Source organism: Vicugna pacos, chromosome 7, assembly GCF_048564905.1.
Source record: "Vicugna pacos chromosome 7, VicPac4, whole genome shotgun sequence".
Taxonomy (NCBI): Eukaryota; Metazoa; Chordata; class Mammalia; order Artiodactyla; family Camelidae; genus Vicugna; species Vicugna pacos.
This window is the reverse complement of record NC_132993.1, coordinates 4,378,348-4,403,012: the sequence shown is the minus strand read 5'-3', so window position 1 is coordinate 4,403,012 and position 24,665 is coordinate 4,378,348. Positions and strand designations below refer to the sequence as shown.

Here is a 24,665-nt window from a genome sequence, read left to right as displayed (position 1 = left end):
ACAAATATTTTTGCAAAAAGACCACTTTACACAAGTCAGATGTGAAGTAAAGAGTGCCTAGTGAGCCTAGCATAAAACTTTGTTTAAAAAACAATACCGGAAGATAAACTAGGTTTAGCTGGGTTTTTTTTTTAGCAGTCTAAGAATTAATAATTATGTTATACTGCAGCTAGTTGCAATTAGTACCTAAATTATTAGGTAAAATATGGTTTAAATTTTTCTTTTGATTTTTCAGGATAAATTCCTACCATATTTTTTTGTTTACTTTGAATTTCAATTCATTTAAAAAGTTAATAAAGATTACAGGAAAATAACTATTTTCCCTACCACAGAAATACATAATGGATGTTTGTCACAATCTGTACTCTTACCTAGACAAAAATTTCAAATGTTCACACCAGAAACACTTTACCTGGTAAAATCTTAACCTTTTAGTCGAGCTAAAGTTTAAATGGAACTTGGAAGATCAGATGCAAACCAGATGGAAAAGCAAGACAGGCTCTACCAATTCTGACACGGCATCCAAAGAGCAAGCAAGGGGGCACCTCGCAAAGAGACATACCTTGTAGATCAACTGAGAATAGTAATCCGAAACCCCGTCAAGGGTCGCACTGCCAAAAGCTCCTAGAAGTCGATTCCCACTATTAAACGGGCCACTGCCGTAAGGAAGAAAGTGGGCAAAGTTCACTCCAATGACTGGTTCCATTAGAGGGAGCAGAGAGAGCTGCTATTGAAAAACACATTTAAGAGTAATGCACACGATAAACAAAACAAGAGTTTCTCAACTTTCTAAGACCCGGAGCAACTTAGTCAAACAAGCTTGAGGAAAATAAGACTCAAAACTTTCAAGCATCCAAGTGCAGGAATAAGGGAGAGAGACTCCAGAATTCTTGAGACATACTTAAAAATGAGCCTTATTCTCGTCTGTCTTAAAAGGGATGCTGCCAGGCATCTACCAAGAGTAACAGCTTCCTTATCCTCACTCAGCAAGAAGCAGGGCTGGACTGAGGCTGGGTGCCCCCCGTGGCACTCTCAGCGCTGTCTCCCACCTTCCGTATCAACTACAAGGGTACGAACGGAGTCTGCTACGGGGAGAGACCGACGGCTGCGTCCAGTCGCCAGTAACGCGGACAGAATCTGCCTTGGTGCTGAGGCTGCTCCCTCTGAACGTCAGTAAATCTCGACCATCACCAACCGCTCCATCTATTTTACTGTAATTTTGGGGGTGCCAATAGGACAAATCTGGCAGGTAGGAAATCGACTAGGTTCCTTGTTGCGATATATTTATCCCTGTAACTCTCTACTTCAGGAAATGATCGCAACAAAGAGAAAGTTTCGGTTTAACAGGGTTAAAAAAGCACTTGATGTCTCATTTCCTTGAATTTTTAAAGGGGCTGCTCCGCAGGACTCACCTGTTTCAGGTGGGTAAAGGTGTCGGCGGTAGAGTACAAAGCTTGTTTTTCCTCCTCTTCCTTTTTCCTTTTCTTTGAGCGAGGTGCTGTCTTCTCCCCAGTCCTCTGAGTTCGTTTGCTTCGCTGTTTCTTGGTTTCACTTCCTCCATCTGTTTTTGGCAACTGGTTGTTGCCACATCCAAAACCACCTTGCATTTGAGCCCCCAAAGTTTGCTAATGTAATTGGAAAGGTTAAGAAATAAGTGAACTATTCACGTTTGATTTTCAGTTCACGCTAATTCAGTTCCATCCTAAGCCAAGTATCCCTAACATGGGTACCAAAAGTTAAGGAGGAAAGATGGTGGCATCAAATAGTCTAAGTGTTTTCTGAAAACAGCACCCCCTTTTCCAAACATGATTCTCAAGTATGGAAACCAGCAAGCTGCAGAGCTTCAGGAAAGAGCAGAACTCGTTAAGTGTGGCTGTTTTCCCTTCAGAGGGAGCATTACTCCTCCGGGCTGCCCACACCACTGGTGCCAAAGACTGGAGTTCCCCATCCTGCTCACTGGAGGCTCTTAGCCACCACGGCCTCTGCACTGTGGTCTTTAGCGTGCTATCTAGGTTCCCCTTAGGAACGGGTAAAATACAAGGCGTGAGGAAACCACTGACAGGCTCCAGAAAAGCCTCGCAGCCTGCACATCTCAGCTGCGAGGGGCTGCCGGGCTCAGAGATCAGTAAAAACAAGCAGCGCTAGTCATTCAGCTTAGTTCACGACCACACAGGACTGAGTAATCACCACACACTTGCAGTCAATGAAAGAGGACCTACATGATAGCAAATAAACCTTTACTTTTGTATTTACGGCTAAGAATAAACCAATCCTTAAAGAGGTTTTTAAGGGCAGTGCCATCAATACCTAAAAATATGGGACTATTTTTAGGGGCCATTATTTCTAAACTTGAAAGCCATCCTTTGCTACAGACACCTAATAGCTGCTGAACTTCATTTACTGCAGTCTGCATTGAACCTCTGAGGGTTTGCAGATTACAGCTTCCATTTACATGGCATAACTCAGAGCACGGGTGGCAGAACTTTTCTGGAAAAGGTCAAAGAGTAAGCGTTTCAGGCTTTGCAGAACCCACGGCACCTGCTGTGCTCTCAGCTCTCTGCCCTGGGACGGCAAGACCAGCCACAGACAGCAGAACCTCGTGAGCTTGGCTACGTTCCCAAAACCTTCTTCAATTCATGGACACTGAACCTTAAATTTCATGTAATCTTCACATGTTGTAAACTACTACTCTGCTTCAGATTTTCTTCAGCCACTTAAACATGTAAAAACCATTCTTAGCTCTTACAAAAAAGAGGGGATGTGGAAGCAGGGACCCCAGCCTGGGACTAGCTCGATGGTTCTCAAAGGGTGGTCCCCAGAGCAGCAGAACGAGCACCACCTTGGACTGGGCCACCTCAGACCTCCTGAGAGTGTGGTGGGAGCGAGGCCCGGCGACCTACGTGTGAACAAGCCGTCTAGGTGACTGTGATACATCCAAGCCCTGCAAAGCCCAGGCCCAGGGCCACGCCCTCCTGGTCTGTATTTACGGGGATCATTCGGGATCTTGTTAAAAGACACTCTGACTGGGATGACCACGCCAGGGACACAAGATTCCACTTTTCCTACAGAGCCCCCAGGGAAGTCGACGCTGCTGACCCCCAAGGACTGCACTGTGGGTAGGAAGGGCCCAAGCCCTCCTCACTGGCTCACAACTGGAGCACGATGCACTGCTTGTCGGGTTTGCAGGGTCAGGCACTGTCTAAGTGCTTAGCCGGCTTCTCCTACCTCACAGCAACCCTGAGAAGCAGGCACTACTACAGTTCAAAGAATACTTTAAATTACAGAACACGAAAGACCAAACATCATCCAGAAGTTTACCTGGGATAGAAATACTTCACATTTTAATGTACCTGCTTACCATCTTGTCTATGCCTACACATATTTTGTTAAAAACACAATAAATCACACTTAGCATCCTTTTATTTCAGTGGCTGCTTTTTAAACTTGACATGTGGTTTGTTCTCCATGACATTAAACATTCATGTACAGCATAAATTTTAATGGCTGCAAAAAAATCTGTATATCATTCACATACAGATATACAGAAACAATAACTGAATCAGTAACCGCTGTTGTGGATTTAGGTTGTTTTCTTTCTCTCACTTTTCTCTATTAGTAAAGACACAGTTGTTCATAAGCTACTCATGTGGTCACAGCTTTGCACAAGTCAGAACGTACATCCCTCCTGCCAGACCCCTAGGTATGCGCTGGCAGGTCACGGGCACGCACCGCTTTGGATGAACAGCACAAGCACAAGGTGCACTCTGAGTCCTCTTGGCCCTGTGGCAACGGCAGCCCAGTGACAGGGAGCACCAGCAACCCCGTTCTGCGGATGAGGAAACCCCGGGACAGAAAGGCCGACGTGCCCCGCCCAGGCCGCAGGCTGGGAAGAGATGAAAACTCAGACTTAACGCAGGCTGAGGGGTGCGCCCTCTCAAAGGCGCCGCGCCACACACAACCGGGGGGGTGCTCTTCCAGCCCCAGCGTCCGTGTGAGAAAACAGACCTCCTCAGCATGGAGGGAGAACCGCGCCTCTCCGACTACTGCCCCAACAAGCCTGCCTTCAGTGGGACTAGGAAGTAAATGACTTTCGTCACTGGAAAAACGGGAGGAGTAGCCATGCCTGCCATATGATTAAATGGCACTTAGGGCGAGTGCTCAGCATGGTGTAACCTGGAATGCGGTACGAAGGCCTCACCCCTGGTGATGAAGGGCCCCCCACTGTGCAGCCTCCCCAGCGGTCAGTCCACTTGCATGTACGCAAACAAGCCCATCTCTCTTTCCATCGCGACACCCAGTATTTATGTTTCTTATATACAATCACCAGTGTTAGGACTTGACTTCAACACAGCCCACTGAATACCAATGATGTGCTAAGTACTCCATGAGGTACGGAGGACAGAAAGGCACTCAGCGTGCAGTCTGTGCCCTTTGAGGAGCTATTTACGGTAAGTGGCACTACAGCAACTGCTATGTGAGCACACGGGCGTCAGCACCTATTTCAGACTGGCTGAGCTGAGAAAGGTATCTGGAGAAGATGATTCCAGAACTGAGTTCTGAAAGATAAAAAGATAGTGGCCAGATGTGAAAACAGAAGGGAGCGCAGAGCAGGCGGAAACGGCAGCGTCACGGCTGCCCAGGGAAGGGGTGAAATCAGAAAGACAACATGGACAGCAAGCAGCTTGGTGTTCCTTCGGCATAAGATGCAGCGGACTAAGCGGCTGGAGACTGAGCCTATTCGCTGATAGCAAATGTGACTGAAAAAGTATCACCACCGAAATTTAGAAAAATAACGTGAAACAATGGGGTCAGCGCTCCACCCCTACTGGATGGTCAGAGAGACAAGTAAGAGAAAACGAAGAGTAAGCCAACAGCTGCAAGTGAACGGCTTCACTAACAATCTTAGAACCGCAACTCTGAATGGCTGTACACACCCCTCCACCCCACTCAACTGAAAAATGAGAAACTTACAATCCACTTTGAGAAGCACTGTAGGGAAAGCTTTAGGAACAGTCTAATAAGGGCACTGCAGCCTCTGAAAGATGAGACAAGTGGACCGATTCCTATAACCCGAGAAAACCCAGTGTGGGAACTATCTCAAGGAAGTTCACCGAAATGAGGGAGATGGAATCTAATAAAGGTATATTTACAAGAAAGTTCTTCACACAATGGAAAAACAAAAGCAAACCCAATGCTTACAACTAAATAAGGGCAGAATATGGATACATGGAAAACTACAAAGATACAAGAGCATGTACATAGGAGGCTGTGTTTGTGCAACAGGAAGTATTAACATGCTGCAACAGAACGGATGCCCAACACTCCTGAGTCCCTGGGGTACCTACAGGGGGTGTGGACTGTGTTCTGCATTTCAGAGAGGTTCCTGGAGGCTGCACACTACCTGCAGTAAGGACGCATCAACACTTACTTCGTTAGATCAGCTCAGTGCGGCAGCAGCCAACGGACAGGAACTTGTTACGTGTGAAATGCATTACCCTACATAGCCCTGATTTTTGAAAAATACAGTAAACAAATGATTACTTGATATAATTCATTAGTGTAAGTCAAAACTTGGGATCCATGTTCTTTTCACTCCAGAGTGAAAAGGCTGTAAGACAGTGTACAACAGTCCACACCGCGGCTGGCACTAATCTGCTGTAACTATAATTTAAAACGAAAGGGAAAAAAGTAAGTGGTAGTTTCCCTGAGCCACACTTACCACTTCGGCTGGGTTCTGCCGCTCTGCTAGTTTGTTGTCCTTTGTACAGTCCTCTTCTGAACAAAAACCACCTTCTGGTTTTTGATTTAAAAGGGAAGAAGCCTTTTTGTTTTTCAGCAGGTGCTTCAGAAGTTCATTGCCCGAATCTCCTTTGGCAGCAGGAGCCCCAGCAGGACGGGAAGGACTCTGCCCGGCGGAGGCAGGGCCGGCCGCAGCCTTTTCCTTGGCCTGATCCTCCGTGCGCTCCTCCAGCTCAGGCCCGTCTTGGCCTGGGCGCTGCTCTGGCTCAGCCGTCTCCAGTTTTACCTCTTCCACCGTGGCAGGGGTTTCGATGGAGAGCTTATCCACCTCTGAATTTGCACAGGTCTGCTGGCTTGGGGTTCCTTGCGAGAAGTCACTAGTGGGCAGTTTGCTCTCCAGTTCTGGACACAGCTGGCCAGCGGCCGGGTCAGGAGCCGACGGGCCGCCTGGCTCCACCACCTCAGGCTCTGCGAGCTGGGGAAGCTCGCCGGGCGTGTTCACCGTAGGGGTGGAGGTAGTTTCGGAGGCACTCGGGGTTGGTGGAGCAGTTATATCTGAATGCGGAGTTGAAGGTGCCTTGGTAGATTCTGTGTCATCATCTTTCTTCTTCTTTCTTGTTCTTTTCTTTTTCCCCTTTTCTTCTGGGATTATATCAGAATATAACTGAATGAGAGACTGGGCTGATCCCGGGTAACTTTGCCCATGGGTTACAGCAGCGTCCTGGCCACACGGGAGACTGCTGTTAGCCACTGGAGGTGCTGCAGGTAAAGCAGGTGTAAAAGGAGGCCTCACTGGGGACGGCTGGAAGCCAGCCCCAGGAAGACCTCCATGCACCTGCTTAACAGAATGGAAATTTGGGCTTCCACCAGGAACTGACGGTGTGTCAGGAACAAACGGGGGAGGTCCTATCTGCCTTCGCTCGTTGGTTTGCATGAAACTCTGGGTGGGGGGTGAATTAATGGATCCTTGCTGCATAGTCTGGGGCTGTAAAACCTGCCCCATTTGCTGTTGGTGTTGTGGCGACTGCTGAAGGGGCCTTGGGGGCTGCATGAAATCACAAGGCAGGTCAGAGCTGTAGAAGGGAACCTGGGACACGGAGGTCCTACCGCCCAGCTCCGAGCCCATCACGCCGTGCTGCTCCACTTCCATCCTCTGCTGCAGAGCCCTCTGTCTGTCCACCTCCTGCATGAGCTGGATGCGCTGTCTCTCCTGCTGCTCTCGTAGGCGCTCCTTTCGTTCTCGTTCTTGGAAACTTTCACTGAAGGGATTATTGTCATCAAACTCCACCCGTGGTGGTGGTCCACTCTGTGGATTTGCATTCGACACTGCCCCTGGGGCTGGGGTGCAAGTTTTTATTGGCAACTGGGCAACAGGAGGCTGGACCCTGGGAGGATTGAGGGGCAGGTGAGAAGGGGCACTGGCGGGCTGCCACCCAGGCAAGCTGGGCATTCTGGCCGGGCTGCTGTGGCCGATGACGGCTGCATGCTGCTGGTGCTGCAGCTGCGCAGGCACCATGGGGAAGCCGGGCTGGCTCAAGGCGGGTGGGGGGGCACCTGGGACCAGGGGTGGCTGGGGCTGGACCCCTGGCATTACAGTTGGTGGGGCCATTGCACACTGCTGCTGCTGCTGCTGCTTGATCCGATAATCTTCAATCAGCTCGGCATGCTCCTTCTGCTGTTTGCGAATCTGCAGTAATGAAACTAAATCTCAATCATTTACGTCACTACAGGCATCAACTGAAACACTGGTGACGATTACGGTGGAGGTCACACAGAAGGCAGTTAAAAGCCTGTCGAGGCAAAAATGCCTGGGCAACAGCAAAAATCACACGCCAAAAGACGGACTGATCACAAAGACTGTCAATCTTTTCAATAGGATTTTTCTAAATTTATACGTAAAGACGTTTTAACACCAAAAACAAATCTGAAAAACATTCTTCTGAAATACATACTAAGAAAATCTTACTCTGAACGTCATAAACTATTTCAACTACATATGAAAAGTCAGAGAAAACAATAAACAAAGGCTACACTGGAATCAGCTAATGGTGATGCCTTACAAGTTACGTCAATACATGCGGCTGGATTAGCGGTGAGATTTAACTCAGACTTGAACCATTTAAACATGTGAAGATTTCATTTTTTAAATATACAAAATTGTACATGTTAAAAAAAGATGAGTTATTAGCGCATATACCACACCTTCCCCTCCAGGTTAAAAAGACTAGATGGGTCAAACTCCTCGAATTTTAGAGGTAACATACTCAAATTACAGCTTGTGAAATATGTGAAAGCTCTGAGACAGTGTTTTAAATAGTTCCTAATGTAACGCCTGACTTGTGTCTGTTGATTCATTCCAAAGCCTTTGTGCCTCAGTGTGCAGACATTACGGACCAATCTCAAATAAACACACAACTCGTGGCCTGAGAGCGTGCCACCCCACTTGGGGACGTGGGAGAAAGGGTGCAAGGTGGTGCGCGTACCCTCCAAGATCACCCAGTCTTTGCATGCTGAGCTAGCGCACTGGGCCCTGCTCCAACAGGTTTCCAGTGTGTTTTCTGCAGTTACCCGGGTAGACTAGCATGTTCTCTGCATACAGTGGTTTTGGCCTGTTTTCCAGCGGCTGTATAACTCCTATTCACATTTCCTTCTCTCTCCTGACTGGTTTACTAGCTAGAGCTGAGGAATTCCCACCAGACTGCCGAAGGAGAATGAATATACATGAAGCATCTAGAACACTACCTGGGATACAGAAGGTGGTAGCCAGCGCCTTTCCCATGACATCTGAAAAGTTCTCTTAAAAATGTTACCGTCAATTGCTTACTTAAGGAGGTTACGCGGGACTGCTGGCAACTATACAGTAACAGATGATGTGTCTTGTTTCCCAAGTACAGTATTAGCTTCTAAATAGGACCTGATCCATGGACATGCAAAAACAACACCGTCAGCATAAAAAATTTACAGAAATATACCAGAAGGCAATAAAAGGACTAAAAATAATTTATAAAGGAATCTTTAAAAGCATATTTACTTCCAATAAACATGGTCCCAGAGAGTAAATTTAAAGAGAAATCTCTCATTACAGAATAGTCTTGGTTTTAAACGATGGGAATTACACTGCAGTCACCTTACTGCTGGTACATTATTGTAGTAACTATAGTTTGGAGATAAAAACGTTTGAGTTCAAATCCCTAATCCAGTACATCAGCTATGAGGAACATGTCACCGACCTCTACGATGACTCTGCAGAATTCTTCACATGTAAAATGGTGATAAAACTGACTTGTTCAGAAGGTGGCAGAGAATCTTAGGTAATACAGGGCATAAATGTGTTCATTACAAAGAAAGCACTCTGATTTCCATCAAGTCAATCTACTCTGAATTCTTCCCTTTCTACTATTAACATCTGGATTGAAATTTACACTGACAATTAAAAGCAAAATTGACCGTTTCTGGTGTAGTCTGTGAACTTTAACACCTGTAGAGCTTGCTGTGGCCATCACCACAGTCACGATCAGGGGTTCTACAGACTCCTTCGTGAGCTACCCCTTTGTAGTCCAACCGTCCTCCCCATCCCTAAGACAGGCACTAAACCATGCCCACCTCTAAAATTTTGTCATTTCAGGAATGTTCTATAAATGGAATCAATAGATAACCTTTCAAGATTAGCTGCTTACACTTGGTATAATGCTCTTGAGATCCCTCCAAGCCGTGGTGTGTAACAGCAGTTTGTTTTCATTGCTATGTACTATTTCATTGTGTGGATGTTCCACACTTTGTCAAACCATTCGCCGCTGAAGGATATCTGAGGTATTTCCAGTTTTTGGTGACCATGATAAAACAACTGTGTGCAGGTTTCTGTGGGAACCTAACTTCTTAATTCACTTGAGTAAATACCTAGGAGCGGCCACGTGATGTATTTTGAACACTATTACTGTTTTATTTTAAGTAAAAATTTAAAATTTTACTTCTTTTTAAGTATAGTTTTTATTTCAGTATGAGCATTTTGAAAACCATCTGGTTTATAATGGAAGATAATAGCAAAATGGTCTCATTTTTCAGGAACGAGTCCTTTACATAAGATATACCAATGTATTTTGAGATCAAAATACTGATAAGAAATACTAGTAAAAACATACCATGAAAAAAATCCCACCAGAGTGATTCAAATGCTCTAGCTGAAATTCCATTAGAAACCAGGGAACCAAAGGACACAGCAAAGCAGAGGTCAAGTCCAACTGGAAAACCGAGGACCCCCACGAGCCGTCCTCAGCAAAGCTCAAGACTCTGCACCGCAATTTCCCAGGGCAGGGAGAGTAACTGAATTTCCCCAGCAAGACTAGCTATACCAGGGTTTCACACTGGAGCATGAAAATAGCTCTAAGTAAGGGTCATGAGAATCGATCCCATTAGCAGCACTTCATAAAAGTGTGTGCTGTGTGACAGTTACTCTGCGGCAAGACCTGGGGCTGTTATTGCTTCACTCAGTAAGAGGGCTCAGAGCTGTCACTTTTGACAGCCACTTAACACTAATCAATAGCCTGTGTCATTAATGAATGACAGGCCAAAATATTCTACTCATTAACAATTGCTTCTTATTTTGCAAACCTATTTATTACCTGTTCTAGCTGTTTCTGAACCATGCTTTGCTGTTCAGTAACATGCTTGAGTTGCTCAGCATCCTCTTCCGGAAATTCACGCCCAGCTTTCTTGGCAGTACGCTGCTTAGCTGAAAGGGCCTTCTTGGACTTCCTGTGTGCACCAATTTGCTCTTCAAGGTATTTCTGCTGCATCTGAAGAAGCTGTTGGGTCTCCTGAAGCCATTCTTCATACTGCTTACGCTGTGAATCATCTGAGGGAAAAATTAGAAAGTCATCTGTGTTAATTTTCTAAGAGTCCAATACAAAAGTTACACAAATCCACTCTGTATGGAAACAGTTTCATCATGACCTTTTAATAGATATTTTGAAAACATAATACTAAATATTAGACCACAATGTAATTATAAGGTAGAAGATTTTAGAAAAATATTTAAGAAAACCAAAGAATGCATGTTCTTAGGACACAGGTTAACTTCATACTTAAAAATACTATGAACCCAATCTTTGAAAAGTAGAACACGTATCTAACGGGATACTTATCAGCTAAACCACCAAACTCCCTAACCCACACGCCAAACTGTGTACTGAGCTACAGTATCTGATTAACTCAACCTTACAGATTTTGAAGAGACGAAGTGAGACATACCCTATCAATGTCCTGAGCATGGATTAGGCATCACTTTCCATGCTAACTTTCCTAAGTTTATAAGGGTTTCCCTATTTTTAACTGGTGAAAATGTCCTAAACTAAGAGACAGGGAACCTAGGATGCTTTAGAGAGGCCCAATATGAAGTCTGTTTTATAAAGGAAATCTGTACGTTAAAACCACTGGTGATTTTCATGAATTCTGTAATTTATAATTCTATAAATAAGCAAAGGTAGGAAGTAATTAACCAAGTAAAATCTTTTCTACTTGTGTGACTGTCATTAATATCTCCCCAAATAGTTATATCTCTTCATCTTGTACCGATATTCTTTCTTTATTCTTTAAGGGCACTTTACTTCACTGATGCCAAGTTCAAAAAAAAAAAAGTCATCTTATGGTTGTGAAATTCAGAATATACCTTTTGACTCACTATAAGACAAATATATGAATAAATACAATTCCAAGAAGGACATTAGCTGAAAAATTACATCAATGATAACAGAATATTGTCATACAGTAAGAGTCCAACCAAAGCCATGGGCACAATAACGCCAGAAAAAGCCAGTTGGTTTTAGCAGTTTACTTGTTTTTAATGCGAATACGTATTCAAATCGTTGTAATTAACGCAGGGGTAATTTCAAAAGGTCAGACTTTGGGTTTGTTCTTAAACCCAGAAGTTCCAGTACATGGATGAACTTGGAATCTAGTCTACTAAATTTGAAGGGCATTTTTCAAGAACAGGCTTTTTCACAAGATTTCAGAAGTTCTGCTTCTGGTAGAATGAGACCTACCGCAAGGAAAGCCTTTCTGGTTTCTGGAACCAGGAGAGCAGAGGTGAGCAAAATGAAAAATAATGGTGAAAAAAAAGTTAGCTAAACAGTCTGAAGATTTCAGAAAGGTTCAGTCTGGGGAGAACTTTAAATGCTATCCTGAACCACCTGGGACCCCTGAAGGCAACTAGGAAGGATTCAGTGGCATCCGGCATCCCTGACCTTCACACCATGCTGCTAACCCGGCTCAGCTCCAGCATAGTTCCCTTTGTTGTCCCCATTTAGTGTCCTTGTCACTCAGGCAGACAGTCATTAGAGAAGAAGTGGTTCAGTTCTACAGATGGTAAAGTGCCCACTCTAGATACAAAAACAGCAGCAATACTGAAGAGAGCGGGGAAGATGATTTTTCTGTATTAAAATATTTATCTCTTATGGTAATTATTCATGCACAGAGAAAAAAAGCAAAGAAAATACATGCCTTGAGGGAAAGATGCCTAATAGGGCAGTGATGTTTAATAGAAAACGAGGGCCCTTTGATTTAAATAACACACCTAAACTAACTCCATGTTTTTAGAAGAACACAAATACAATGCAAACAAGCAATCCCCAGAGAACATGGAACTGATCAGATTTATACTTACTGACGAAGCCTGGACCAAAATTTGGAGGATTAGGCCTAGAAATCTGATGTGTTATACTGCCATCCTAAAATAAGTAAAATTTACAAATAGGTTTATTCCACATTTCAGTTAAAGGGGAAAAAAAACTTTAAAAAATGAAAACAAAAAAAAAAAAAAAGAAAGAAAGAAAGAAAAAGAAATGGAAGGAAAAAAACCTTTCATGTCTTATGGCATCTTAAAAGCCTTCAATTTTCATAAAAAGTAGAATAATTTACTGGTGACAACCTCATTTCTAGAAATTTAAAACTATCTCTCAACTGTTACTTTTTCCAGATTTCAGTTGAAAAGCAATTATTTCTAAAGTAAAGGGTTATTCATCAGAAACGTAATAGTATGGCAAATCAAACAGTGTTAGTATTTAGCTAAAGATCTACATAAAACCCCACTTTTTGATGATATACCTAGTTTCTTCTGCAACTAAGACAAAACAAAGGTTCTAGGTTTACACTCCACAACGTAGTTATTTATTTATAAACAAGAACCAATGTCTCTAACATGTACAAATAATAAAACAAATATACACTAGTTTAAAAGGTTAGTCTTATTTTTTCATTAAATGTCTTATTTCTTCCAGGGAGACCAAATAAATACTCGTGATAATCTCACAATTCCCTGGCAACAATCTGATAAATAAAAATAACTCTGAAAAAACATTTACTGAGTTGCTACAAGTTCTGGTAGACATGAGCTGTATACAAGGTAGCAATTACAAATGATACCAGCATCCAGAATATACTACATGTAAACCTTGTAATATTGTGAAGCAGGTGGTGTAACATTTGACAGATCAAAAAACAGAGGTTAAAAAACTTGCCCAAAGTTGCACAATAAACTCATATCAGATTTTATTCTTTAAACTCAGCTACGAAGCCTATGCTCTTTCCACTGTGTGTCAAATGGTGTCTCCCTCTTCTTTTAATAATGAAAAGACTAATTATCAGTGTAAAAAATCTAAAGCACAACTAACTGGCAGGGCAAAAAAGAAAATGCCAAAAAGACATACAGTAGGTAGCACAGAGGAAAACACAATATGAAATGAGCAATTCTACTTTCCTGGACATTTCTTGACACTAAACATTTAAATATTCCTACTTAAAGCTGCTTATTACAAACGATAAATATTCCAAAAACTAAATTATTCCAAGGAGTACACAGAAGAACATGACTAACCATATCAAAATAAAATGCTTTTATAAGCATTTCATTATTTTCTATAATTTGTAGCAGTTTTACATTTAGATGTATTGAATGAATTCTACAACGTAGGACGTGAAAATGTCTTTGCAGAGTGAGACGTAAACAAAAGCAAACACAAACACTCTGAGCATCTGGTTTCCCTCCAAGTGATCTTCTCCCCTTAAATACATAAACCCTTTTCAGAAACTGCCCGTAGCCTTAACTTGCCTTTCCCTTAAAAAACAATAATGTGTCTTTATTTCCACTGATACTTATTTCCACGATAATACTTCCTGGCAGGGCTCTAGGATTTGTACTATTTTCTAGGCACGGCCTCACTATCAAGACTAGGTTTGGTGAGAAGCACAGGGAAGCTTGCGTTCTACAGTGACGAGTTCCAAGCAGCAATACCTGAGCAACGGCCTGTGGCAGGAGACTGTGGCCTTCGCCAGTTTGTGCTCCCGTCACCGAAGGGCCCATGAAGGGAAACCTGTGGAAAGGAAGTACTTGGTGTCAAATGATAAGCATTTGAAACTAACAACTTTTAAGTACTGAATTATTTTTCCTTCCACAAAGAGTAACGGCAACGTCGTCCTTGTCAAAAACAGTTACGAAGCCCTCTTCTCTGTACACGAAGCGCACGACACAACTCTGTGAAGTGTGGGTTTTTCCTACCCTCATTCATTTATGATGAAAAGCAAGGTTCAGAGACACTAAGTAACTTCCCTACAGTGACTAGTGAGGCTGTGATGAGAAACCAACGTGGCTACGCTAGAGGTTTTATTCTGTTATATGCCTTGTTATACATTAAAATAAAATTAATTCAAGTCCTTTAGATTAAAAAATAGTGAAGACATAGCTTTATTACATTAATTCTAAGAAAATGATTTGTTCCAATCTTTTAAAAACAATTGGTAGCTTCATTTTTGTATTCTAAAACAGAAGATGCATCTCAAGACATTTTATACATTTTTGTACATTTCGATGCCTAAAATGTTAAAGCAAATCAAAAGCTGATCACTGACCAAGAAAATCTATATGGTTAAAAAATACTTGGCAAATGTTACTTATACTAATTAAAAACTTCACAGAAATATTACTGCTTTAATGAAAACACTTCTAGAGTTACGAAATGAAGCGCTTCAACATAACAGGACATATTTTCCAAATCATGTATCAAATGTTGTGCATTAATATCTAGATACTATTAGAATTTAGAAGATATGCTTCTTAATTTCTTTACTCAGGTTTTTGATTTGTCTGTTGCCCCCACTACCGCTCTGGTCTGGAATAGTCCAGATCCCACTCACTGTCTATCACCCTCAGTCAACTCATCACACTTTAAGAAAGGACTCTCCTCTACTTCTTCAAAGTGCTCAGTAGGACAGAAAACAATACAACTGACAGAGCCATAATGCTGAAAGAATGGGGCTTGACTCTGAGGTCTATATTTTAAAGTAAGTAAAGAGTTAAATTGAGCACTTCCTGCACTTTGACGATAGGCAGCAAGCTGCAGCACTACAGGCAGTACCGTGACTTGTTGCCGATAGAATTCATCTTACTTTCATATCAAAAGTTGCTGCACATATGCAATAGATCATTTAGATTCATTACTGCTTTGAAATTATGGTAATTAGACCTACTGCTAAATTTATTAATGCATTAATAAAGCACACATACCATAACTTTTACATTTAAACAACTATTTCAAATACAGTTGATTTCTTTTGTAATACTATGTTTTTAGCTTTGCATTGAAATATTCTCAGTTGGAATTCAAAGACTTCACTAGAATGTCAAAAAGGTTCATGATATTAAAAAGTTAAGAACCTCTGTGACGGAGAGGCAGCATTATCAGAAGCTGTGTAATAATGAGGATCATTAGAATACCTTCTTTGATCTCAACAATGCTTCGTAACCATTTCGAAACATCTGAACAAAGTACCCTTAAGGATTCCCAATTTATCTGAAGGATTATGTTTATCTTAAATTCACGTAGATTTTATATTCAATTCCATAATCATCCACATTCAACAAGACAATTAGGCTAAACTGAGAATCCATGTCCACTCAGAAGTTCTCAAACAGCAACATACACAAGAATCCTCCACGGTGCTCACTACAACTATAGACATGCAAGCACCATCTCCACACGTTCTGATTTAGCAGGACTGCGGCTCGTAAGTGAATCTGCATCCTTAAAAAAACGACCATGTAATTCTGATGATGGTCCATGAGCAAAACTTAAGAAACGCTTTCTGCAGTTATTTAATATCACTTGGGGGTGTAAATACTCTAATTTCAGAAATTCAGATTGTCAAACAACTCTTACAGTCTTCTTTAATGCATAACTTTCTATTTTTCTACTAATTGTGAAACAGCTTATATATTTTCCAAATGCTAACATTCAAATGTCCTCTGACAGAATAAAAAATACTCACGGACTTAAATAAACTACCTTCTGTTCTCAACACAGAACAGTTTCATGTCTATTTTCCTGCTCATCTCCTCGTCTTCACCTGTTTAGGGTGAAGGAACTCGGTCCCAAGCAGTTTTCAGTTAGCATCAACTATTCTAAAGGTATTTAAACAAACATATACTTAAATATTTTGGATTTCCTGCTTAATCAAGTCAATCTTTCAAATCATTCTATGATGTTTTATTACGTTTACCCTGAAAATAATGGAAATGTAATCTTTACATCTGTATAGCATTTTGCATTTGATCATATCCAGCTGATATCACAGCCAATTTGAATGCTTACTGTTCATTCCTACAATCCAGGCTTTGAGTTACTATGCGCCCTCTCTAGTAACTAGTAATAACTTCATGCATTTCTTGATGGAAGTATGAGATGTAAGAATGAGAAAGATCTTCACCTACCTGTTCATAACCATTGGTGGCATGCCCATATTGTTTTGTGCCATTACTTTATTTATGCCTTTAAGGGCCACCATTTTGGCTTTCATTATAGGATCTGTAATTGCATCAAAATCTATAGAAGAAACATATTTTGAAGTTACTTATTTCATAGTACTTGAATCAAGTGACACTAAGAGGTAATGTAACTATCACAAACATTATGTAATACATAGACATGTATGCCTTATTATTTAATAATCACTTTTATAGGTTTCGATACCAGGTAAGGAATTATGAGATGGTCAGAATTTCAACCTGAATTTAAACCCATCTGAGTAATATATAATTGAAACATGCTTTACTACCTTACTCCTACAAGAATCAAAACAAGAAGCTTATCAAATACAATGGAAATTACAGCAATAATCTAAAGCAATGCAATTCCTTTCATCCAAACTTTCACAATGCTAAGCAGAATTGCTTCTTTAGTAACATTTCACCATGAATGAGAATTTGCAGTTGTTTCCAAGGAATTTCACTAAATTAGTTATCATTCTTTAAGAGAAAAATGTATCAATTTCTCGCAATAAGGAAAGGCTACTGAGAAAGGACCTCTCTGCATATACATGAAAAAGAAATGGACCAAAATGATGGAAATGGTAACATATACAGGACAGAGGTGAACTGTATTGTTTAGAAGAAAGCATTCCTTAAGATATGTATCTTGCTAATTCCTTCTCTCAGAAGCACAATATTTTTCCTGTATTGCTGTTTTGTGAGGTTTTCCCCCCAAAATTAGTAAGCTATTAGAAATGAGTTAAACAGCTATGACCAAAAAAAAAAAAAAAAAAGAATAGGAAAGAAATTGAGAAGTATTCATTGAACATAATAGGACAGCAAGAAGTTTACTTCTAGCATAATTTCTTTAAATTCATCTTTCAGTGACTCAGAGAATACAAGATAATAACGGTTAGAAAGAACTAAAAAATGACTTGTTTCTATTAAACAATACCATAAAAAATAGAATTGAGAAGGTCTGAAACTCTTGATTAACCTGGGAGGAATCTAAAACTCTTAAATCACTTTCATTTCCAAGCTGAATGAGGAGCGGAAACATGGCCCTCAGTGCTCAGTCCACATGTCATTGTAATACTGGAATACTGTGAGCATATCACACACCACCCAATGCCCAGAGGAATTATTTCTGAAACTCAAAGCAATTCCTACCGATATTAGGGAAGAACGGTTCTGACCGCTGACGGATCATGGCTTGCATCTGCCTTTGCTGTTGCTGTTCTTGCCTCTCTTGATCCAAAAGGTCCTGCAGAAGCAGAGGCTGCTCTTCCAGAAGGAGGGGCCTCTCTCTGTTCTGCTGGGTTAATGTCTGAGGCATCATTAGCTGCTGGGGCCCAGACATGCCACTGGTACTAGACTGACTTGTCAGAGGCACAGTTTGATTTGCAGGTTTTCCTGTCCCAAAACTGTGATTGGCTGTTGACTGACCCTGAATGAATCCTGGATTGACCTGCACACCCTGAGGGAATGTATGGTTTAATCTGGAAACTACGGCCACATTAGAATTCACAGTATTATCCAGAACGTGACCAGGCGGTGTCATCAGAGTGGGAGGCAAACTTGACACATGATTGGATGGTGAGGCCGGCAAAGTTGGCGGTGGAGACCCCAATGGTCTAATGTCTGAACTGTCAGATTTTTCATTAGTAAGTAAACTTGAGAGGACTGGAGTGGATCCAGTTACACCACAAGAGTTTATTACGTCTTCAGCGGGCAGCTGAGTGGATCCACGAACACTTGTGCTGGAGCCAGCTGTTTCCCGATTAGTTCTTTTCTCAAGTGTATCCGTATCACAGGACTGCAGAGAAGCCTTCTCCCCACCATTCACCTCTGCATGTGCAGAGGCCTGTGAGCAGGGAGTGTCAGCATTATCTTTACCCTCATCACTTTTCTCACTTTCACATTTGGTTTCCCCTTTAGAATCTGGAGACAATACTTCTGTTTTTATCTCACTGGTGACTGTGGATTTTTTCCAAGGAGGTTTATCAGAAGGAACCACAGTTTTGTCTTCTTGCTCCTTTTTGGGGGGTTCAACAGACACACACTGATTATCTAATTTATCATCAATTGGAACATTAAGGTCTAGTTCCTCATTAAACATGCTTTTCTTATCTCCTAGGTCAAGTTCTGGATCTGTATATGCAATGATATCAAATTCTCCTGACCTTAAGAGGTCATCCAGGTTGGGATCATTGGTTTCCAAATTATCTAAAGTATCCAGTTCATCTCCCTTGCCATCTTCTGTATCCAGATTTAAGTTTTCAAGATCTTCATCATCCAAGTCTTTGACTTCAACCCCCTCGAGGTCCTTAACATCCAGTTCTTTTACAGATGGGTCATCAGAATCGAGCTTCTCTTCGAGACCATCAGAAGACTGCGTGGTTATCTGTAAATTATCAGATGCTGTTTCAGCTGGTGGAGGTGCTGACAAAGGGGCATCTGAAAATTCACCAGCCAAGGGATGACTCAGAGACCTCATGACCATAGAAGATGAATGGACAGGATGGCTTTGCTCTTGCTGAGACGGTGGCACTTGTTCCAAGTTTGGATGCACAGGTAGCTGATTAGGGAGACCTTGGGAAGGTCGTCTCAAGGGGTCTGCGTGTCTGGAGCCTGGAAAGTCTGGCCGGGGAATGAAGTTTCCATGTCTTGGATGAGAAGCCTCTAAGAGGTTGCCAGGAGGAGCAGCAAAGGGAACCCGAGGCCTTCCGTCAGGGGCCCTATGCCTCAGTTCAATGAAGGCTTGGCCCAGTATGTTATGCTGCTGAACTGGCAGGCTCTGTGGTGGAAAATGCTGAGGAAGTCCAACTGGATTATTCATTTGTGAGTTATTTAGAGGCCGAGGCATATCTACAGATACCGATCTTCTCAGCTGTGGAGGGACTCCGGGTCCTTGCATTTGTTGAGGAGGTACAAGGAAGCGTTCCTGACTTGACACGGTACCATGACTACCACCTGGAAATCCAAATCTAAAAGGGGGGGAAAAGCATACAGTTAAAATATTAAGTTCTACACTGAATTGAGAGTTAGGCTGATTTGTTTTTTAAAAAAAATTTTTTTAGATTAAACTCAGATACAAAATTAATGTTGCCAAATACAAATGACTTACCAAAAGCAAAATTATCACCATTAGTAAGCATTTATAAAACATCTATACGCAAATAAATTTTTGCTAAGTATCCCATAATGAATACCGTATCTGAGCTCTAAAAACATGACCTAAGAGACAACATAAACAAAGACAAAGAAAAGCCACCAAGCAGATGGAATCAACCATTCAGAAATCAGCATACTACTCGAGGTGAATAAGAGCCCATTTCTCTTTTCGATATTTAGGGAGGCTAGGATATGGAAAAAGCCGATTTGGGGGGGATGTCTGAATAAAGGTAGGAGGTCTCATGAACTGTACTAGAGAGACTCACAGGCCTCCGGATGTAAGAAAGCAAAGGCATGAGGACTGCACAGACAAACCTACATGCTCGAAAGGAACGAGCACGGGGTAGTAAGACACAGAATGAAAGGCGTCCCCTGTAAAGATTCAGTAAATGAATTAACTGCAGAAATATTTGTATTCACATTGTACCTCATTCTAGAAAGAACTGAAGGCAATTTACAAATAAATATAAAATGCAGCAACAGGCAAAAAGTTTAAGTAAGGAGAAAGAAAAAAGGAAAATAAAGTTGAGACTGTGAATAATATGGAGGGAGGTATCAGATTAAAAAACATGCCTGAAAACACAACAGCACATGCTGAAGAGCCGCCTCCTCAATGTGGCTCGGGCTCACACCTGGCGTTGACAGTTCTGGCCTCTTCAGAAAAGAACGCCCCTAGCTTTACAACTATCTCATCGTCAGGAATGGAAAGTTCCTAAGCAAACACATCCTCTCCATTTGGAAATCTCCACAAATACATACAAGGTAAATTAAAATTAAAAGCCGGGGGAGAAGACCGTTTTCACTCACATCACAGGAGGCAGTCACATTCTGGAGATCTGACAGGTATGACAAACTACCTCATTGTGGCTGGAATGTAATCTAACGCTATCGCAGTCAATTAGTAACAAAGGACTGTTTTCAGAGTCTGTAGAGTACTAAGAGGTTAAAAACAAATCCACGACCTCCTATCAGCAGAATTAAGAAGGGGTCAAGAGTAAAAAACGGAAATAATTCTTGATTAAGAGTAATTTCAGTTGATTCTCCCTTCTATTAGCAATTTAAATCCGGCATGAAATTAAAAGCATTACCTAAATCCATGAGGCCTCATCCCCATGCCAGTAACATCAGGATAGGGTCCACGGGGGTCTTTTGGGAAAACAGCATATCTAGGTCCTAGAGGAGGGACAATGGGTGACCTGATGTTCCCAGGGTAGGGGGGTGGAGGCCGAGTGAATGCCTGGCCGATGCTCTCCGGCTGCCAGTGCTGCAGGGGACCTGGATGAGGCCCTGCTCCTGGATCCTGGGATCCTTTCTCCTGTCGACTTGTCATCTTCTTCTGCTGCTGCTGCTGGAGGATGATTTCACGTAACTTCTGTCGCTGAAATGGAAAGAAACGAAAATCACTGGGATTTCTGATAATGGCTTTTTAAGTTTCAATGCTTCCAATATGTGAATATGGTAATGTTTACAAAATCTTAATGTTTCAAAATTTGGTAAAACACTAGTTACAGTTAACAATTCAACAGACTGTAAGAAATAAATCGATGATTTGGGTCTTTTTCCTTGCCATACAACTATCACAAAACTGAAGCTTTCATAGTTAAGAATTCCCCTACAAACTCATGAAGACTGAAACTAGATAAAGAAACCTAATTCACTGGTGCTGCCTTCATCAACTTCATTTTTCTTCTCTGCAGTAAGACAAATTCTACAGAAAAAAACCTTAACATCAATTTGATGAAATAAATAGCTTTCTGAAATAACACATGTAAAACACGTGAGAATATACAACCTGTTTACCTGTCTCAATTTCTCTGTATCTGCTTGAGACATATTTACAGAATTCTGCGTATCTGTGACTCCTGAGGTTGGGACAGGTCCAGGAAGTTGGGAGACACCAGAAAACTGCTGGCCTTGGGAATTTACTGGAGAGCTGGGAGGTGCACTGAAGTTCCCCTCTGACCCAGGCCTCGGCTGATCAGCAGCATCGTGAGTAACTTGACTTGTTCCAAAAGAGTCATTCTGAGACCTTGGAGTCACTGGAGGCTGATCGTAGGGATCACGAGTTGCAGATGGGGAAACACGGCTAAATGAGTCTGAAAGACCAGGTCCTGGTGGCCTTGGTGTTTGGGAACACGCATCAGGTGGCCTTATGAGAGGGCCAGGCAACGCCACCCCTCGATTTTGTGCTGCCTGCAGGAAAGGATCCTGACCTGGCATGAGGACTGGTCTTGCCACTGAGGACCTAGTAAAACCCTCCGAAATCCTTGGCCTGGGCGTTGCTGGTGGCTGAGAGTAAGGAACTCCAGAAATTCCAGGTCTTGGTGTTCCAGGAGGATGCGCATATGGATCAGAATGCCTCTGATTAGGGGCAGATGTAACGAACAAGTCTGCCTGCGTCGACGGCCTTGGGGTGGGTGGCTGCTGACTGTATGGATCAATCGTGGTGGGCCGGGGCGTTCCAGGAGGCTGAGAATAAGGGTCTGGATTAGAGCGAGATGTTCCTAAGGGTTGGGAATAAGAATCCACAACAGGTCGTGGAGTTCCTGGAGGTTGGGAATATGGATCCTGAGATGTCGGCCTCGATATGGTTCCAGGCTGGGAAAAAGCCCTTGAAGGATGGGCAAAAGATTCATTCATTGCCGGATGTGGAGTGAGGGGAGGCTGGCTATATGGGTCACTTGACTGGTTATGAGGAAAGTTATCTATAGGTCTTGGTGTCAAAGCAGGCCTTTCATAAGGGTCAACAGACAATCGCCTCGGTGCCTGTGACACTGGCCCATAAGGATCCTGAGAGGATGGAGGAGGCTGCAGTGGAGTCTTAAAAGGTCCAGGACCACCATCAAGAGGTGCAGGTGTCAACAAGGGCCGCACATATGGGTCAGGTATCCGCTGTCTTTGAAATGCATCTGTCCTAAGAGATGGTTTAGGAAAGTGGTCATTGGTTCCAGCTGTTAGAGGACCTTTTGCAGTTTGTTCAGAAACTATAGGAGACCGGGGTAGGCCCAAGGGTTTGGGAAATGGATCTGCCATCACAGGCCTAGGTGTGTCCGGAGGCTTTGCATAGGGGTCACTGCCTGCTGTGGAGGAAGAACACGAATCTGTGACCGGGGGCAGCCGGTTTGCTGCTGTCCCACTCATCGGAGCGGGCCGAGACACCGATGACAAGGGGGCGCAGTTTTCCACCAGGGCAGCAGAATTTCTTCTGGAGAAACCATGGCCCCCAGGAGGTGGCCTCGGGGTACCAACCATTTTTGCGTAAGGATCCACTGGAGATGGCGGTCGGGAGCTAGAAGAACCAGGTGAAAACACCTGCGGGGAAGGCGGCTGAGAAGCCTGAGACTGCGACAGACTCTCCTGCACGGAGAGCCGAGAGGAGGCTGGAGGAGGAGGTGGAGCCTGCGGCTTTACAAACACATCGTCGGAGGACACAGGAGTAGGGGTGCTGGGCATCTGCTTCGTGAACAGGTCTTTGTGGAACGACTGTGCAGGAGACATATTTCCGTTGCCAGGCTGGGGGGTTGCGGGGCTCTGCACGCCGCTGCTCGGGGTGTCTGAGCCACACTGCCCCAGGAGTGGCGGAGGGCCCAGCTGCTGCTGCTGCTGTTGCTGCTGTTGCTGCTGCTGCTGCTCGCTCTTCACCTGTTCCAGCTTCTGGGTGGCTTCAATTTTAGCTTGTTGCTTACTTTTCTGGCGCATTTGCTGTTGAAATAGGAAAGAAAAAGCAATTACATGGTCAAGGAAGAATACAGCTGTCGTGGGGGGTGAAGGAGAGAAAAGCAACAGAACATCAACTTGTTTGATGTCATCAGCTACCAGATCGCTGCTGTATCAGATGATAAATTCGCAGAGAAGACTGCTATTCATCACAGTATACCTAAGGTCCAGGGCTATGTCTTGTTTATAATATTTTCTTAAAACGTTCCCAAATCAACTTAAATATACATTTACTGAGAAAGACAATTTTTACAGATTTTTGTACTTGAATAAGAACTATATCTGAAATAATGACATAAGCAGCAATTTTCTCAGAAAGCAAAAATGCAATTTCAAAAGGCGAAGTCTCAAAAAAACCAAAACACATACCTGTCTAAATTTCCACTCCTGTTCATGTTCTGATTCTCTTTGTTTCAGTGGATCTTTAAAAAGATCGGAATCGATGCGAGAGCTGGGATCGATGCTGTCTTGCTGCTGCTGCCTTTTCATGGAATCATTTGACATCTGTACTTTGTTAATGCGTAAGGCAGCTCTGTTATCTCTGGCTTTTTGCTTTAAAAAAAAAAAGGAAAAGAAAATTACCTCCTAGTATACATTAATGTGTTTTAAGAAATAAAAATTAAATAAAACTGATGAACTTTGCCATATAAAAGCAAAAAGAAAAAAGTCAGGTTAAGTAGTTGAAAATAGTTGAGAACTTATAGCCTCTCATGTGAATGGATCAGGACACCACCCGCCATGTCCTCCTTGTAAAGCACGGATCAACCGAGGACATGTTTCCATCTCTCTATCTGAACCAAGCCAGGGAACCCAGACGTAATCTATTATTTTCAATCCTAATTTTCTTAACAGACGCTTCAAAAAAAGGGAAAATTAATCTCTCTCTCTATTTAGAGAAAAGGAAAATAATCAAATCAACCCTCCATTTCTAAAATCTGGAATTTGAAGCTTAACGTTAAAGAAAATCATTGAGAAATATTAAAAATACCCTGCCATTATCTTTGCCAGTCAAGGTTAAACGAAACAAAGCATTATCAACACGTTCCTCATCCCCCCACTTTTGCTTTATCCAAGTCGTCATCATCACTGGTAATGTGGGTGTTGAAGATCAACACAGAAAACAACTGCACATGTTTTCCAAAACAAGAATATAGATTTAATATGCTTTAAAATGAAAGTAAGGATTTGGATCAAGTTGACAATCGTAATCTGACTCTTCGGGAGAAAACAATTCACCATCTGA

At 42.5% G+C, this 24,665-nt stretch overlaps 1 protein-coding gene across 13 annotated transcripts in view; it reads right to left on the bottom strand.

Annotated features, from left to right (window-relative positions):
- Nucleotides 1-24,665, bottom strand: part of KMT2C (lysine methyltransferase 2C) — a 235,008-nt gene that overhangs the window by 18,758 nt on the left and 191,585 nt on the right. For 9 of the 13 annotated variants that reach the window (XM_072964111.1, XM_072964116.1, XM_072964115.1 and 6 more), the window contains exons 35-45: nucleotides 23,792-23,974; nucleotides 21,506-23,407; nucleotides 20,794-21,083; nucleotides 17,702-19,518; nucleotides 16,496-16,607; nucleotides 14,024-14,102; nucleotides 12,398-12,461; nucleotides 10,359-10,591; nucleotides 5,720-7,426; nucleotides 1,413-1,625; nucleotides 563-727 (exon numbers count right to left, since the gene is read on the bottom strand). In XM_072964111.1, the coding sequence (XP_072820212.1) occupies nucleotides 563-727; nucleotides 1,413-1,625; nucleotides 5,720-7,426; nucleotides 10,359-10,591; nucleotides 12,398-12,461; nucleotides 14,024-14,102; nucleotides 16,496-16,607; nucleotides 17,702-19,518; nucleotides 20,794-21,083; nucleotides 21,506-23,407; nucleotides 23,792-23,974 (6,765 nt within the window). The remainder of the gene's footprint in view (nucleotides 1-562; nucleotides 728-1,412; nucleotides 1,626-5,719; nucleotides 7,427-10,358; nucleotides 10,592-12,397; nucleotides 12,462-14,023; nucleotides 14,103-16,495; nucleotides 16,608-17,701; nucleotides 19,519-20,793; nucleotides 21,084-21,505; nucleotides 23,408-23,791; nucleotides 23,975-24,665) is intronic. The other 4 variants (XM_072964121.1, XM_072964123.1, XM_072964113.1 and 1 more) reach the window with 3 other exon arrangements.